This window comes from Rhinoderma darwinii, chromosome 10 (assembly GCF_050947455.1).
Source record: "Rhinoderma darwinii isolate aRhiDar2 chromosome 10, aRhiDar2.hap1, whole genome shotgun sequence".
Lineage (NCBI taxonomy): Eukaryota > Metazoa > Chordata > Amphibia > Anura > Rhinodermatidae > Rhinoderma > Rhinoderma darwinii.
In genome coordinates, this window is record NC_134696.1 from 104,645,491 (window position 1) to 104,662,303 (window position 16,813).

At 44.7% G+C, this 16,813-nt stretch overlaps 1 protein-coding gene across 22 annotated transcripts in view; it reads left to right on the forward strand.

Moving 5' to 3' along the window:
- UBR4 (ubiquitin protein ligase E3 component n-recognin 4) overlaps positions 1-16,813 on the forward strand; it is a 72,152-nt gene that overhangs the window by 6,262 nt on the left and 49,077 nt on the right. For 13 of the 22 annotated variants that reach the window (XM_075840523.1, XM_075840529.1, XM_075840531.1 and 10 more), the window contains exons 5-25: positions 196-341; positions 2,558-2,654; positions 4,194-4,335; positions 4,485-4,609; positions 4,693-4,817; positions 4,901-4,960; positions 6,478-6,665; positions 7,025-7,124; positions 8,732-8,875; positions 9,027-9,144; positions 9,648-9,832; positions 10,099-10,258; positions 10,340-10,425; positions 10,866-11,035; positions 12,776-13,058; positions 13,178-13,304; positions 14,208-14,287; positions 14,371-14,499; positions 14,590-14,772; positions 15,741-15,863; positions 15,964-16,303. In XM_075840523.1, coding sequence (XP_075696638.1) covers positions 196-341; positions 2,558-2,654; positions 4,194-4,335; positions 4,485-4,609; positions 4,693-4,817; positions 4,901-4,960; positions 6,478-6,665; positions 7,025-7,124; positions 8,732-8,875; positions 9,027-9,144; positions 9,648-9,832; positions 10,099-10,258; positions 10,340-10,425; positions 10,866-11,035; positions 12,776-13,058; positions 13,178-13,304; positions 14,208-14,287; positions 14,371-14,499; positions 14,590-14,772; positions 15,741-15,863; positions 15,964-16,303 — 3,111 coding nt within the window. The remainder of the gene's footprint in view (positions 1-195; positions 342-2,557; positions 2,655-4,193; positions 4,336-4,484; positions 4,610-4,692; positions 4,818-4,900; positions 4,961-6,477; positions 6,666-7,024; positions 7,125-8,731; positions 8,876-9,026; positions 9,145-9,647; positions 9,833-10,098; positions 10,259-10,339; positions 10,426-10,865; positions 11,036-12,775; positions 13,059-13,177; positions 13,305-14,207; positions 14,288-14,370; positions 14,500-14,589; positions 14,773-15,740; positions 15,864-15,963; positions 16,304-16,813) is intronic. The other 9 variants (XM_075840532.1, XM_075840544.1, XM_075840545.1 and 6 more) reach the window with 3 other exon arrangements.

Below are 16,813 nucleotides of genomic sequence, written 5' to 3' on the forward strand. Positions count from 1 at the left end.
CTTATCCTGTACTGATCCTGAATTACATCCTGTATTATACTCCAGAGCTGCACTCACTATTCTGCTGGTGGAGTCACTGTGTACATACGTTACTTATCCTGTACTGATCCTCAGTTACATCCTGTATTATACTCCAGAGCTGCACTCACTATTCTGCTTGTGTTCAAGATTTCTTCTCACATTTCCTTCTCCCAGCAGTGGAGGATCAGAAAGAAAGCGCTGTTCTTCTGAGTCCAGAGTTGCGCCAGAAAGAGGTTAAAATGAACTTTCTTAACCAACTGACGTCCGTGTTTAACCCCAGAAGCTCCACATCGTCATCGTCGTCCTCCTCACACACAGAGGTAAGTAATGTTCTAGTAACTTGGCACCTACTGCGTCAAAATGTCAGCAGAAAGTTGCTGTACATATTATTCAACGTGCAAATTTAACAATGGTTTATTGTTATAGTTCGGACTTTTACGGAAGCAGCGATACCAATTTATTTTTTTTATTTTTTTTTACATTACTTTAGAGGAAAAATGGGAAAAGATTATTTTTTTTTTTTTTACTTAATTTAAAAAATAAATAAATTTCACTACTAAAATCTTAAACTTTTATTATTCCCCCAGGAGACTTGAAGCAGCAATTGTTAGAGTGAAGGCAGTCCTGGGGGCCTTCATTAGGCCCCTGGGCTGCCATGACAACCATTGGAGACTCGCAATCGCGCTATGGGGCTGTCGGAGGGCGGCACCCCTTCTATAACGCCCCAGATGCTGCGGTCGCGATTGACCGCAGCATTTGAGGGACTAAACTGCCAGGAATAGCGCGATCGCTGTTCCTGCCCGTTACTCCCGGGTAACGGCTGTAAAACACAGCCAACACCCGCAGCGTATGGAGCGTGCTAACCTGTGAGCGTGCTCCATACTTTCCCCCTGCACCATGACGTGCTGGTGCTTCATGGGGTTAAAAAATCAATTTGTTCATTTGTTGTTTATATGCTTTTCTGGGAAAACTGTGTCACAGCCAAAATGACTGACTGCCCTTACAGCTGCCACGGAAATGCCACCCATCTTCTCTAGGATCCTGAAGAGTAAATCTGTCCAGTTTCACATTCCTCTGTTCCCAAATCTCTGCAATTCTCTCACTCAGCTCTCCACTCTCCAATCTTTCCTGAATGCAGCAGCCAGGCTCCTCTTTCTGATCCACCTCTACACCAATGCCTCTAACCTGTGCCAGTCACAGCACTGAACCGCTACCCTGTCTCTACCATGTGCCAGTCACAACACTGTACCGCTACCCTGTCTCTACCATGTGCCAGTCATAGCACTGAACCGCTACCCTGTCTCTACCATGTGCCAGTCACAACACTATCGCTACCCTGTCTCTACCATGTGCCAGTCATAGCACTGAACCGCTACCCTGTCTCTACCATGTGCCAGTCACAACACTGAACCGCTACCCTGTCTCTACCATGTGCCAGTCACAACACTGTACCGCTACCCTGTCTCTACCATGTGCCAGTCACAACACTGTACCGCTACCCTGTCTCTACCATGTGCCAGTCACAACACTGAACCGCTACCCTCTAACATGTGCCAATCACAACACTGAACCGCTACCCTGTCTCTAACATGTGCCAGTCACAACACTGAACTGCTACCCTGTCTCTACCATGTGCCAGTCACAACACTGTACCGCTACCCTCTAACATGTGCCAGTCACAACACTGAACCGCTACCCTGTCTCTACCATGTGCCAATCCCTGCACTAGATCACTACACCAATGCCTCTACTCTGTGTCACTCACTGCACTAGACTGCTACACCAATGTCTCTTTTGTGCTAGTCACTGCAGTGCTTCGCTACCCTGTGCCAGTCACTGCATTGGATGCCCATTAACTTTAGAATTCAATTTAAACGTATTCCTCTCACCCACAAAGCTCTCCACAGTGCTGCACCTTCTTTCATCTCCTCCCTCATGTCTGTCTACCACCCCATCCATCCTCTACCCTCTGCCACTGATCTAAGACTAACATCCTCCATAATCCAAATCTCCCGTCCCCAAGACTTTTCTCGTGCTGCACCAGTTTTCTGGAACGCGCTGCCCCTCACAATCCTATTAAAGGGGTCGTCCAGGATTAGAGAAACACATGCTCTTTATTCTAGAAATAGTTCCACATCCGTCCTTGTGCTGCGTCAGGTATTGCAGATCAGCTCCATTGAAGTGAACTGGGCAGAGCCGCAATACAAGACACAACCTGTGGACACGTCTGGTGCTGGTTTTGGAAGAAAGGGGTAATGTGTTTTTCTAATCCTGCAAACTTCTTTCATTCCCAACATCCACTCTTTTAAGCCTGCCCTAAAAAAATCCGACACGGCTATTACAATCCCTGACCCCTTTATGCAGCAGCATCCCCCCCACCATCACACACAATACTGGCTGGTGAGTGTAGTACTCCATGATATTGTCTGTGCGCGTTCCCTCTGAATTGTAAAGTGCCGTGAAATATGTTCGCGCTATATTAATAATTGTTTCTAATTTTTTTTACGGATTTTTAACATGTTTGGTTTATTACTAGGTGGAAACGGAGGTGGACGACGCATCGGATGCGGCATCTGCAGCTAAAACCAGGAGCATCTTCATAGCACAGAACGTGTCCAGCCTGCAGGAACTGGGTAAGATGGCGCCATAAGCCGATACTTATTAGTGCGGAGGATGGGATTGTGCAGCACGTAATAAGCGTCGTGAACACCGTCCTATTGCGCTGCCGCAGTCCTTTCCAAATCCCAGCAGTCACGGCCACTTTTCCCAGTGTTCCTGTTCCGCTCTGGATAACTTGACTTCGGCTCGCTACTCATCGTGCCCTTTATTTCTAATATTGTTTTTCGTGCCATTGGAGGGTTGCAGCAGCTCCGGTTTTATCCCGACCACAAGGTGGGAAATGTGCCGCAAAGTCTTGGTAAATTAATTCACGTCCTTTATCCTCTGTTGTTTTTTATACCTTTAGCCCCTTTACGACAAAATACGGATATATGCTCGTTCCCACGTAAGGCTGGATATACCCGTCATCTAATTGCTCGGGTACTGCCACTGTGCCCACGCGATACGGTGTTATACACAGCCTGGCTCCTGCCCCAACTGTCGGAATCGAAGCTTTCTCTGACGGCAGTTTAACCCATTGGATTCCACAGTCCATCGCGACAGCCGCGTCTAATGTGTTTGATAGAAGGAGCGAGCGTCCTCAGTCACCCCATCAGCGCCCCCGCAAAGAAATTGAGAGGCGCAGTTGGGTTTCCATGGCAGCCGGGGGCCTTACAAAGGACCCCAGGTCTGCCTTCAGCAACTGCCTATTAGGCCGTACTTCTGTATACTAAGTTTACCAAAGTATTTTATCTGCGATCGAAAGATCGCAACGTGAAGCCCCCTAGTGGACAAAATAAAAAAGTAAAATAGTTAAATAAAGTTTAAAAAAAATTATATATATATACCACTTTTTTGTCCTTTATTTAGTAGAACTGTCAAAACAAATAACACTCACACCTATATGGTATTGCCGCGATCGTAGCGACTCAAACAACAAAGTTAACACATTTATTAAACTGCCGGGTAAACGGCGTCGAGAAAACAACGGCAAAATTCCTTTTTTTTTCCTCCCATTCCCCCCATAAAAAAAGTAAAACAAAAGTTAATCAATAAGTCCCATGTACTATTGCAAAAGACACCTTGACCCAGCGAAAATCAAGCCCCCATACGGCCACATCGACGGAAAAAGAAAGGTTACGGCTCTTGGAATGCGACGATGCAAGAACAAGTAATTTTTTTATTTAAATGGTTTTTGTTGTGCAAACGTAGGAAAACGTCTAAAACCTTTATATCATTGGTATCCCTGTAATCGCGCCGACACAAAGAATAAAGGTAACATGTTATTTACGCTGCTCAGTAAACGGCGTCAATTCCTAACGTGAAAATCAATCCTGGAACAGCTGCTTATTGTCAATTCTCCTAAAATAAAGTCAATAAAAATGAATTTATATATTATATACATCCAGAAATGGTGCAATTGAAAAATCCAACTCGTCCCGCGATAAACAAGTCGACGGAATAAAAAAATAAGTTACGACTCTTGAAATACGAGTGTGAATAAACGAAAAATAAGTTTGTCTTGCTGTTTCTATCTGGTGCGTTATGTTGCGGTTTTTCTTCCCGTGCCGCAGGAGGATCCGAGAAGCTGCTGGTCGTCTGTTTGAACCTGCCGTACTTTTTAAGATACATTAACCGATTCCAAGACGCCGTATCCGCCAACTACTTCTTCATTATGCCAGCCACGGTTGGCGATGCCACAGCTGTTCGTAACGGGTAAGACGGCTGCTTATTAGTGATCCATAGAAAGTATTACATGCAGGACCTCCCATATTTATTTAATAGTGCGGTGAAGGGTCCTGCATGATTATTCAGATGCCTGACGCATATGGAAGGGTTAAAACCTCTGTCCTGACACTTTACAGGTTTCACTCCCTTTTGATTGATGTGACCATGGCACTGGACACCCTGTCCCTGCCTGTTATGGAGCCTTTGACCCCTCCTCGACTTAAAGATGTCACGCTCCTGGCCCTGAGCTGCCTGTATGCAGGTAAATGTCGCTTCTGTTTGCATTTCTCCTCTGTTTCCATGTCCATTACACCAACGTGACCACCTCTTTCCCACCGTGTGTAGGGGTCAGCGTGGCGACATGCATGGCAATCCTCCATGTCGGGGGCGCCCAGCAGGTGCGGACTGGATCTACAAGTTCCAAAGAGGAAGACTATGAAAACGATGCTGCCACTATCGTACAGAAATGCGTAAGTGTGTGGTCCAGCTGGCAGCCGCGTGCGCCTGTTTATTATTAGAATACGCAAAGATTTTGATTCATCCTTTGTTACAGCTGGAAATCTACGAGATGATCGGACAAGCGATAAGCAGTTCAAGAAGAGCGGGCGGAGAGGTGAGGGGAATTTGTACCTTCTTTTGAAGTAGGTGGTAGACTCTCTAGTACACATATAACCTTGTATACAGGGTTCCTGTCTCGGTATGTTGTCATTTGTGTTAAAGGGATTTTCAGGAACCAATGAACTAGTTTCTTTTTCACTGCTCATATAAAAATATTGTAATTTTTAATTTACTTAAGTTTTAATTTCATCTTCTAACACCCGATTCCAGCGCCGGTCACGTGATGCGTCTCCAGTAGCATAAATCCTACTTCCGGCGCTACCCTGCCCGGGATCTTTGAGTTCCGTTTTCTGGCTGACTCAAAATACGGGTACGTCATTCCTGACATCACTGGACACTGAAGGAAGTGGTGGACCGGTTACTCGCTTTCTTCTGATAGTTTTCGGTCTGCTGTTAGGGGAGAGAAAATGTGGCGCAGGGGCTGTGATAGCGCAGGAGTGGGCATGCGTGGTAAACACTGCCGGTCTCTGAGCATGTGTGGTTTCTACACGTGGTTTCCCCTGCGCGTCATTTTCTCTCACCTAGAAGTGGACCGGAAACTATCAGAAGAAATGTCAGTGATGTCCGGAGCAGAGCTGGAGTCCCATTCAGAGTACTAGTAGCGCTCTGACAAGGACTCCTGTGCTGGGTTAGGGGATTCCACAGAGTCCTGGAGCAGAGCCTATACTGCCCGGGACTCTGGCACTGGGGAAGCCCCTGACATCACTGTCCATATATGGACCGTGATGTCAGAGGCTTCCCTAGAGTCCCGGAGCACAGCCTATACTAGCGCTCTGCTCTGGGACTCCGGCTCTGGGGAAATATACATTTTTGGGGTCAAATTAAGTTTTTTGTTTTTTTTTACTATTCTGTAAGTGAGAGTGTTGATTGGAACAGCACTGATATGTTGCACATTTATCGTCGCTCTCACTGATCTAATGAGAGAAGTAAGATGGCAACGGAGATCAGAAAATGTTTATAGTTGGGTGTAGTAGGAGTGATGAGTTCCTACTGCCGGCGCATTGCATTATGGGACGCAAGCGGTGCATGTCGGGAACTGTAGGACCGGAAAAGCGAGACAACGAACACACAAAGGTAAACAAAACTCTCAATGTAGACAAAAGAGCATAATGGTAAATTATTTATTTTTAAATTAGATGATATTCAGGGGACATTAATAGATAAACTCAAAAGCGTTGCAGTAATAAAAAATAAAAATAAAAAAAGTATTGGAAAACCCCTTTAAAATGCATGGACATAATTACACTATACAGCCACGAATAATACAGCCGAGCTGCTGAACACAATCCTCATATTCCTCAAGCAACAGCCATGCACCCCCCTTGTTTGCGGATTGACATGGTATATTCTACGTGTTTCTTTGGGTGTCAGGTTGCCACTCATTCGCATGTGGCGGCTTGACAAATATATAAAAACTACAGATCGATCGCCTGTACACTCATAAATACTTCCTATGCCTTTACATTTTTAACTTTTTGGAGTTGTTGAGCTTTTGTGGGTTTTCTCGTTTAGCACTATCAGAACTTCCAGCTCCTGGGGGCCTGGTGTCTCGTGAACAGTCTGTACCTCATCCTCAATCTCAGCCCCACAGCCCTGGCAGACAAAGGGAAGGAGAAAGATCCACTGGCAGCGCTCCGAGTCCGAGACATTGCCCGGACAAAGGAAGGAGTGGGCTCCCCAAAACTTGGCCCTGGTAAAGGGTAAGTTGGCTGAGAGTTGAGACGCGTAGTCGTTACTTTACACTCCTTATATTAGGTTGGAGACCTTGTGATTACTATTTCAGGAAATGTTAGTCTGTTTTTCTGTGTAGCATCGGATGACGACAATGCGTCACATTCTATAACTCACCCACAGCAAGGACAGCACCCCCCCTCCCCCCTAAAGCGATCAGATGATCAAAAGAGGGCCCAAGTGCTAAAAGCAATTCAATGAAATAATGTTTTCTTCGCGATTAACATCTAAAGTCGTCCCCTACCATAGAGATATTTTGGTCTAGTAATTGTGTACAATAATCCAGGGTAGTGCTGAACCGATCTGTGGTTTTTCTTTTTCCCACTAGACACCAAGGATTTGGGGTCCTGTCCGTCGTGCTCGCAAACCATGCACTGAAGCTGCTCACGTCCCTCTTCCAAGATCTGCAGGTGGAGACTTTGCACAAGGTGATTGATGGTCTGACGTCTTATTTCATTTATCCTTTACCACATCTGCAATCCGGCCTGATGCTTTATTTTTTTTTAATTCATAAGGTCATGTTGGCACAGATCTGCTGTAAACAAATCCAACGTGAATTAAATTTTTTTTTTTTTTAAATATTTTTTGAAAGTTCCCGTCAGACATAGACATCTGACATTCAGACTGGCGAAAGGGCCGGCGGATCCGCACACGTGTAGGCCTCGTTGTAATTGAAAGGGACTTAGCTGCAACTCTTCATCGCGGAATCTGCGGCAATAATGAACGTGCTGTGGATTTTAAGCGTTTTCTCAGCGTGCGTGTGGGTTTTAGAATACCCCGTTCACATGCATTGTTGGCTGAACTTTAGCAGATTCTGTCAGGTTTTAGGTGCGGAATCCACACCTAAATCCTGACGTAATCCTCCGCACGTGAAAGTTGCCTAACAGGTTTCCTGTTCAATGTAAATAAAGTTGCGTGACTTTTTAATATATTTTAATTCCTCACTTTTTTTTTTTTCCTGTTTGATTTGTGCTTTCTGTCAGTAAATGGAAACTGTAATTAGGCAACACATGATCAGGAGCCCCTGGATTTAAAGCGTCTCTGTCACCACATTATAAGTGCCCTATTTCCTGCAAAGGAGATCGGCGCTATAATGTAGGTGCCAGCAGTGCTTTTTATTTTTAAAAAATGATCTATTTTCACCACGTTATTAGCCATTTTAGCTTTATGCTAATGAGTTTCTCAATGGACTACTGTGCCTGTTTTACTATTGACCAAGTGGGCGTTGCACAGAGGAGTGTATGACGCTGACCAATCAGTGACCAATCAGCGTCATACACTTCTCTCCATTCATTTAGGCAGCGCATAGGGATCCTGCTAGATCACTATGTGTTGTCTTATACGGACACATTAACGATACTGAAGTGTTTAGACAGTGAATAGACATTCCACGGAATGTCTAGTCACAATCCCGGCACTTTGTTAATGTTTCTGTGGTAGTTACAGCAGAGGAAGCGTAATCTCGCTGTAACCTGTAATTTACAGCGTAATCTCGCGAGATTATGCTTGCTCTGCGGTAACTACCACAGAAACATTAACGAAGTGCCGGGATTGTGACTAGACATTCCGTGGAATGTCTATTCACTGTCTAAACACTTCAGTATCGTTAATGTGTCCGTATAAGACAGCACATAACGATCTAAAAGGATCCCTATGTGTTGACTAAATGAATGGAGAGAAGTGTATGACGCTGATTGGTCACTGATTGGTCAGCGTCATACACTCCTCTGTGCAACGCCCACTTGGTCAATAGTAAAACAGGCACAGTAGTCCATTGAGAAACTCATTAGCATAAAGCTAATAAAGTGGTGAAAATAAATTATTTTTTTAAAATAAAAAGCACTGCTGGCACCTACATTATAGCGCCGATCTCCTTATGTAGGAGATAGGGCACTTATAATGTGGTGACAGAGACTCTTTAAGGATTTCCATTCACAGACAGAAAGCAGAGGTCTTGAAAATGAAGATGCTTGAACACATTGAAAAATCCCCCCCAGTTTCTTATTTAGAAGGTTCTATTCATTATTTTCTTAAGCAGCAAGCCTGGGATACAGATGGACCCCTAGCCGAACTTAGCATCACAGCCCAGAGCACATCCATCCAGAGAATCCAGAGACTCATTGATGCCGTTCCTCTGACAAATCTGCTGTTTACAGTCCTGTCCACATCCTACCGCAAGGTGAGATTTTTTTTTTCTAAAAGAAGAACATTTTGTAATTGTTGTGACTTAATTAAGTTGATATTTCACTAACAATTATTCACATTTTGGGTGACCAGGGGCTTCCTTAGGTGAAGTGACTTGGTTAAAAGTTTCCCCCTTATACTCACAGGCCTGTGTATTACAACGACAGAGGAAAGGCTCTGTCAGTAGCGATGCCAGTGCGTCCACAGACTCTAACACGTACTATGAAGATGACTTCAGCAGCACAGAGGAAGACAGCAGTCAAGGTAACTTACACCTCCGTGTACGCTGTTATTAGCTGGCATGTATAATGTTTTTTTTGTTTGCTTAGCGGCATATACAGTAGTCTTTGCGGTAAGTCTACATAATGCGGTAAGTCTACATATATATATAGATTGATTTTGGCCATTTTTATGTTTTCTCCATTCACATCCAGAGCTGCTTTCAAAAGTCTTCTGGTCAACTTTGGAAACACTGTGATTTAGTTCCACCCTGTTGTCTGTCATGTGACCTAAAAGCCAAGCTCTGACTGTCATTTAACTTCCCATAATGCACTTCTCTCTGGTAACCGTAAAATATTAGAATTCCGAATTTAGCTTTGGACCTGAAAGGAGAAGAAAACATCATGTAGCTCAAGATCGTCCCAAAAGTCAAGATTACAAACTTGCTCAACATTTTATTTAGATTTTAGCCATGGAGTGTTTTATTTTTGGTTAGGTGGAGTTTTTCTATTAAAGACTTTATTCTTATGCTTGATATGTTCATACAGATGATGACAGTGAACCTATCCTGGGACAATGGTTTGAAGAGACCATCTCTCCATCTAAAGAGAAGGTTCCTCCGCCGCCTCCACCACCACCGCCTCTCGAGAGCTCTCCTAGAGCCAAGAGTCCAAGCAAACAGAACCCGGCTGGAAATGGCAATATCTTGGCCAGTCGCAAGGATCCAGAACTGGTACGAATACCACCGGGGATCTTCATATACATCAGTCTTATAAAACGACAAACAAAGTCATTGTATCCAAACTGGTGCAAAGGAAAAGAGAAAAAATTGCCCGTAGCAAGCAATCAGATTCAACCTCTTATTTTTCAAAGTCCCTTTGGAAAATAAAAGACGTGAGCTGATTGGGCAACTACTCCACTTCTCCTTTGCACCAGGTTGGATACATCTCCCCCACAATCCCTCTTCTGATTGGTAACCTAACCTCTGTTTTCCTCCAGTTTCTAAGCCTCGCCTCCAATGCGCTGAACTTTATCACCAGCTGCATGCTGAATTCACGCAGCAATTTCATCCGGAATTACCTAAGTGTATCACTGACGGAGCAGCATATGTCCACCCTGGCCTGTATCATCAAAGACGTGGACAAGGATGGACTGAAAGGTGCGGGGTCTGAAGACACGGCCTGGTTACCTTGCAGGGAATAACCGTTTTCTCACCACACAATTTCTTCATCTCTTTTAGTGTCATCCGATGAGGATTTTGCGGTGGCTTTGTATCAGTTTAATCATTGTTTGGTGACCTCTGATCTTCAGTCTCCCACACTACAGGTAATCTATAACACGCCAGGATAAGCACATGCATCTGCAATTAACGAATACCCTGTGTAGACAGGACAGCGACCGGCAGATGAACGAGCAAACGCTGGATCATCTGCTGGTCGTGTCGTTTTTAAAAAAGTGAAATATTCTGGTTGTCGGCGGCACATCTTGGTGTGTAAGCAGGGAGACGTGCTGCCGACATGATGATAATGTATGGGGACGAGAGATCGGAGTAACGAGCGCTCGTCCCCATACTAGCTACTTGTGAAAAGAGCGCTGATCAACGAGTGGTCTCATTGATCGGCGCTCGTTTACACAGCCCAGAACGGGAGGACCTTTAACACCTACCATTGTGCCAAACACGGGATCTGAAGATAAAGTTCTGTGAAATCACATGGGTCTTTCATTCTCCAGTGCACCAATTTTTGCAACTTTTTTTTGCTTGGCAGAGCGCTCTTCTACAGCACCTAGGCATTGCCCCTCTCGGTGAGGGTCCTTGGCCCCTGTACATCCATCCTCAGAGTCTTTCTGTACTGTCACGTCTCCTGCTGCTGTGGCAGCACAAGGCTAGCATACAGGGAGAGCCGGACGTACCAGAATGTCTTCATGTGTGGGAGAGGTAAGTCCATGCTATGCTTCCAATTACAACAGCAAATTAAATGATACAGGACCTAATTATTTTGGTGTTAACCCGATGATGAGACTTGATAAATAATAGACACATCTGACAATCAGAAACACTTGCTATCTGCACACAGGTTTTCAGCTTGTTGGTTAAAGGGAATCTTTCAGCACTTTTAAAGGCCTTTTTACACCAGTCAAGACATCGTTGATCGGCGCTCGTTTGCTCCTGTCACACGTATCTATGGATGGGGACGAGCAGTCGTTACTCCGATCGCTCGTCCCCATACATTATTATCATGTCGGCAGCGCGTCTCCCTCTTTACATGAAGATGTGCTGCCGACAGCGATAATCTTTTCCTTTTTTAAAACGATACGATCAGTAGATGATTGAGCATTTTCTCGTTCATCTGTTGATCACTGCCCTTTTAAGACCGGAGTGTAAAACCCCCTTAAAGGAACAGTGTCATCACAAATTATTTTTTCATATGTTAAAGATGTTAGTGCTTTATTAAAAACGTTTATATTTATTTGTGTGTTTGTGTTTTACTTTTTCTTATTTTTACACTTTTCCTTCCCTATGGGGGCTGCCATTTTTTGTTCCATTTCTGTATGTGTCGATTAACGACACATACAGACATGGAATACGGCAGCCACAGTCCCATAGGGACTGCGAACGGCTCCCGTCCCATTCACTTGTGTGTACGGCGTCTGTGTGGGAACTGCGCATGCGCCGCTCCCACACAGTCCAATTTGAAATTGGCGCCGTCCGGCGCCATTTTCCTGTGGACCGGAAGTCGCGGCCGGACAGTAATATTACTACTTCCGGTCGCGGCTTCCGGACTTGTGCACTTGGACCAGCGGCAGCAGACGGAGCGGACGGGCCGGAGGGAGCCGCGGCGGCAGGAGCAGGTAAGAGATTTCAATGTATGTTCGTGTTTGTTTACTACTGTATGTAAACCTACTACACTGTGTGTTAGCTCAAAAAATGGCGACACAGTGTAGGAGGTTACACCGTTCAAACCCCTCGTTTATCCCGGCACTAGCCAGGATAAAGGAGGGGGGGGATGCTGAGAGCTCACTAGAGCGAGGGCTTTTTACCCAATTTTGCAATGCTGCAATTTTGGGAATAGCTCCATCTAGTGACCAGAAATGGGTAATACTATAAATTAGAATTAATTTATAATATTTCCTGACTCGTGAAAAAAATAAAAAAAATGTGAACAATGTTTAATCACCCACACACTAAATGTTTAATTAAAAAAAACAAAACATGTTTTTCTGGCAACACATTCCCTTTAAGGCCTCAAAACTGCTGACACAGCGATATAGGGGAGGGGGAGGTCATTGTAAACACAACTTTCTTTTTGCAGCGTTTCCGCCACCATTGATAGCAATGGTGATGCAAACAGAAGCCTAGGTTTCTATTTGCCTTTCCGTTGGGTAATCCTGATGGAAACCTCAGACGCTACCCCTCAACGGAAGGGCAACGGTGATGTGAACAGGCCCTTATTCACAGTAATTACTGTCATTTGCATGTTGGATATAATAGTTCAGGACACTGAAGTTGTAGACCAGATAGAATGCAATCTATTAATACTCATACTCTGGTATATTTCATGAGTCTCGGTCGTGTGCTCTCAACCTGTTTTGTAAATAATATTATTGTGTTCTGATGATTTCCACTCGTGAATGAGTTTTGTCAGTTTTTCTAACATCATTAATCTTTTTCACTCAGGTTTGTTGGGACCCTGAAACAGAATGCCCTCCAGGGAGTGGTACCAGGGGATATAGAAGACGTCAATGTGGATCATCTTCAGCTGCTTCTTCTAATCTTTCACAATTTATCAGATAGGGGGCGCCAGAGTATCCTATTGCTCTGTATACAGACACTGCAGGACTTGGCCAGTAATCTGGAATCCCAGTTGCCGGCTGTCCCCCTCCTCCTCGCGAGATTACTTCTAGTGTTGGACTATCTCTTGCACCAGTACTCCAAGCCACCTCTCTACCTCTTTGAGCAGGTAAGGTTTGGGATGAATCCTGATCTTTTAAGTAGAAACTTCTGTCTGTAATACTAGGGTATTTAGGGCATTTATGACGTGTAATTTTCCTTTTATGGGGTGTATTACAATATCTGTAGGTGCAATATAATCTGCTTACACCTCCCCTTGGCTCTGGGTCATCACACGAGGGGACTGGTCGCACTTCGGCTTTGTATTATGGATTCAAAGAGGTTGAAGAAAATTGGACTAAACACTGCACTACAGGTGAGATAATAGAATGGAAATGGTGTATGTAGCAGTGGTGGTGATGAGGTGAACCATTACTTAGGGTCTGTTATGTTAAGGAAGTACCCTACCTGTGTCCAGAGATGACCCTATCCTCCAGCAAGTCCTTAAAGGGAACCTGTCACCAGCATCTCACCTATTAAACCAGCAATACCTGGTGGAAGTGGGTGAAAAATCATTTATATGTAACTTCTAAGTATGATCTGTAGCTTTAGTATTCCGTTTTTTAGTGTTCCCGTGCCGTATGCTAATGAGCATAAGTCATATCTTGATTCCTCAAGCCTTTCTGAGTTAACCCCGCCTCCTTACTTTGATTGACAGCTCCTCGCCTCCTCTCAGCACACCCCAAACTCTTCGCTTGCGCATCGATGTCCTGGTGCATGTTCACAACGGGAGATTAGCGGCGCATGCGCAGTAACTAGATTTGAGACCCAGGCGAAGCAGGGAAGGGTGTTGGACCATAAATGACGGGCGCATGAGCACTATTTCAGATGAGATTTGGGCATTCAGGGAGGACCAGTTTTCGGGCATAAGAAGAACGAACGAGACTGACGGATTATTACCGTAAAAGGCGCAACATTTTTTGCAGACCGTTCTTTAGGAGAGGGGATAACGGCAATGGACTTCTGACAGCAGCTGCCACTGGGGGGGGGGGGGGGGGGGTTAATAAGTGACATGCTGGTGACCGGTTCCCTTTAAAATCTCCTCTTGCATTTGCCTTCAAATATTAGCGCTCCGTATCTCCCCTATACATTGCCTGATCATCAGTCGAGTAGTAGTAGAAGGAATATATATATATCTATCATAGTCCTGAGTTTTAATTTCATTTTTTTTTCCCAAGAACAAGATTAATTAATCCCTTGTAATGTTTCTTTGTCACAGATGCTGCTCCACAGCCCCGATTCTACAGTATCCTCACCCAGGAGGCCTCTGAAGACGACCTGCATCGGCTTGATACCGAGGTGAGGACTTCTCTCCTGTGTCCCTGAGCGTACACGGGGCATGTCACGTATGACGCATCGTTTATTCTCGTCGTTCTCTGCAGGTGTGTGACGTCCTCTTCTCTCGAGCGCTGAAGTACGATGACTTGTACACCGCCCTCGTTACTTTACTGGCCGCTGGGTCACAGCTCGACACCGTTCGGAGGAATGAGAACAAAAGCATCACAGCCCTGGTGAGCGCTCGAACTGTCCGCACGGGTTACAGGGCGGAGATCTCCCCTTTCTGTCTCCCATTTTATGAAATGTCTTTCTTTTCTCTTTAGGAGGCTTGTGCCCTTCAGTATCACTTCCTTATACTGTGGAGGATTCTGGGAATTTTACCGCCCTCCAAGCACTACATGAAGCAGCTGTCTCAGAATGTCTCCGGACCTAGTGAATGTGAGATTCTTCACACCTTGCGTTGGGCATCTCGGCTCCGAGTCCCATCATACCAGCTCTGGATAAAGGTAAGACGCAAGACGCTCACTTCACAAGATAATCTTGGCTGTAGAAGTTAAAGGGAAGGTGTCATTAAATGTTTTATTTTTTTATCATATTGCTTTTAGTATGATAAAAAAAAATTTTTTTACTTGTGTTGTGTGTTCTACTTTTTTCTTTTCATTTTTACTTCTCTATGGGGGCTGCCATTTTATTTTTTTCATCTCTGTATGTGTCGATTAACGACACATATAGAGATGGAATACGGCACATACATCCCCACAGAGAATGGGAACGGGAGCCGTTCCATGCACTGCAGTGTACGCCGTCTGTGTGGGAACGGCGCATGCGCCGCTCCCACACAGACCAATACGAAGCTAGTTAGGAGAGCGAAATCCAGCGCCATTTTCATGTGGACCGGAAGCCGCTGCTGGAAAGTAAGATGACGACTTCCGGCCGTGTCTTCCGGCCATATGTTCAAGAAACCGAAGGCGCAAGGAATAGGAGCGGAGGCGGCAGGAGCAGGTAATTTATGTTTGTGGATGTGATGTGTGTAATATGTTCGTGTTCTACGGTCTGCTGAGCCCTGTATCTAATCCTCCTACACTGTGCAGAAAATGGCGGCACACAGTCTAGGAGATTTGAAGATTCAACCCCCTCTTTCTCCTGGCTCTAGCCAGGATAAAGGAGGGGGAATTGTGTGAGGACACTAGAGCGAGTGTGTCTACCCCAAATTTGCAGCATAAAGCAATGAGGTTGCTTTACCACATTGCCAATGCTGCAATTTTGGGAACTGCTCCCTCTAGTGACCAGCACATGGAAATGTTATATATTAGACTCTAATTTATAATATTTCCTGACTTGTGAAAAAATGAAAACAATGTGTAATCACTCAAATAATTGTTTAACTAAAAAAAATAATAATAATTTCTAGCGACATATTCCCTTTAAAGATAGATCATTTTTATGATTGTAACCTTCTAAAATTGGTATTTAGGATCATCTTGCGAAGCAGGGAATGAAGCCAGAGCAAGCGGCATCGTTGACAGAGGAAACGTCCGCCAAATGCAACTCTATCAAATATGACGTAGAAGTGGCAGAGGAGTACATCGCCCGGCAGGTTGGTCTTCTAGTTTGCATCTTTATTTAGATGGCACCTTCTCACCCATATGCCAAAATTGATGCTTAACTATTGGATTTTTCTTGATTCTTCATTCTAGATCTCAACTTATTGCAGCTCTAATGGATACACATTCGAACAGCTCAGTAAAGGGCCCAACCTGCAGTGTATTTACACGTTAGACGCTATGATCTGCAAGGTGCAAGTGTCACTGGATGAACACTTCTCTAAGCTGTCAGCCGAGGCTGACCCTCAGAAGTCCTCACAAGTTGCTAAAAACCTCCTGCCAGCCGCCTTACAGCTCCTAGACATGTATGCCTCTCTTACCCGCTGTTACTTGCTCCGTAGCCTACCCGAGGAGGGTACGGAGGAGAAGAAGCTGCAGGGCTACGCAGCGGTGCTCGCGATTGGATCTGCCCGTTGCAAAGCGAACACACTGGGTAAGAAGTCAGTGGCCATGACCTAGAGCCCCCTGGTACATTCAAAGTGCTAAATAAAGACACGCTACTAAAAATAAAGTCCGTCAACAGCAGCTAGTTGGCGGCTTCAAGGTAGCAACGATGTCAATTATGTGAGAGCTGAAAAAAATACAAAAAAACATTAAGAATTCTCTAGTTTTATATTTGCTGATTATATAGATAAATGTAATTAAAGGTGAAGCTTCAGTTTACCACTGCCGCCTACAATAAGGGGTCATTTTGCGATGTTCCTTTGGCTCGACCATTTTCACCTGATCCCAGGGGAACATATCAAGTGCTTCATTGGCCATACGGGACAAGGATGGTCTTTACTGCTCATGTAGGTCTATGGGATTTCATTAGTATGATGGCCCTTTAATGACCAGCCATTCTTTATGGATATTTCACTTTTTTTTTGGATTGCCGTTTTTTTGTCGTCATCAGACAGTTATCTCTTCTAATGTAAAACTTAACCCCTTAATGCACCAGGAC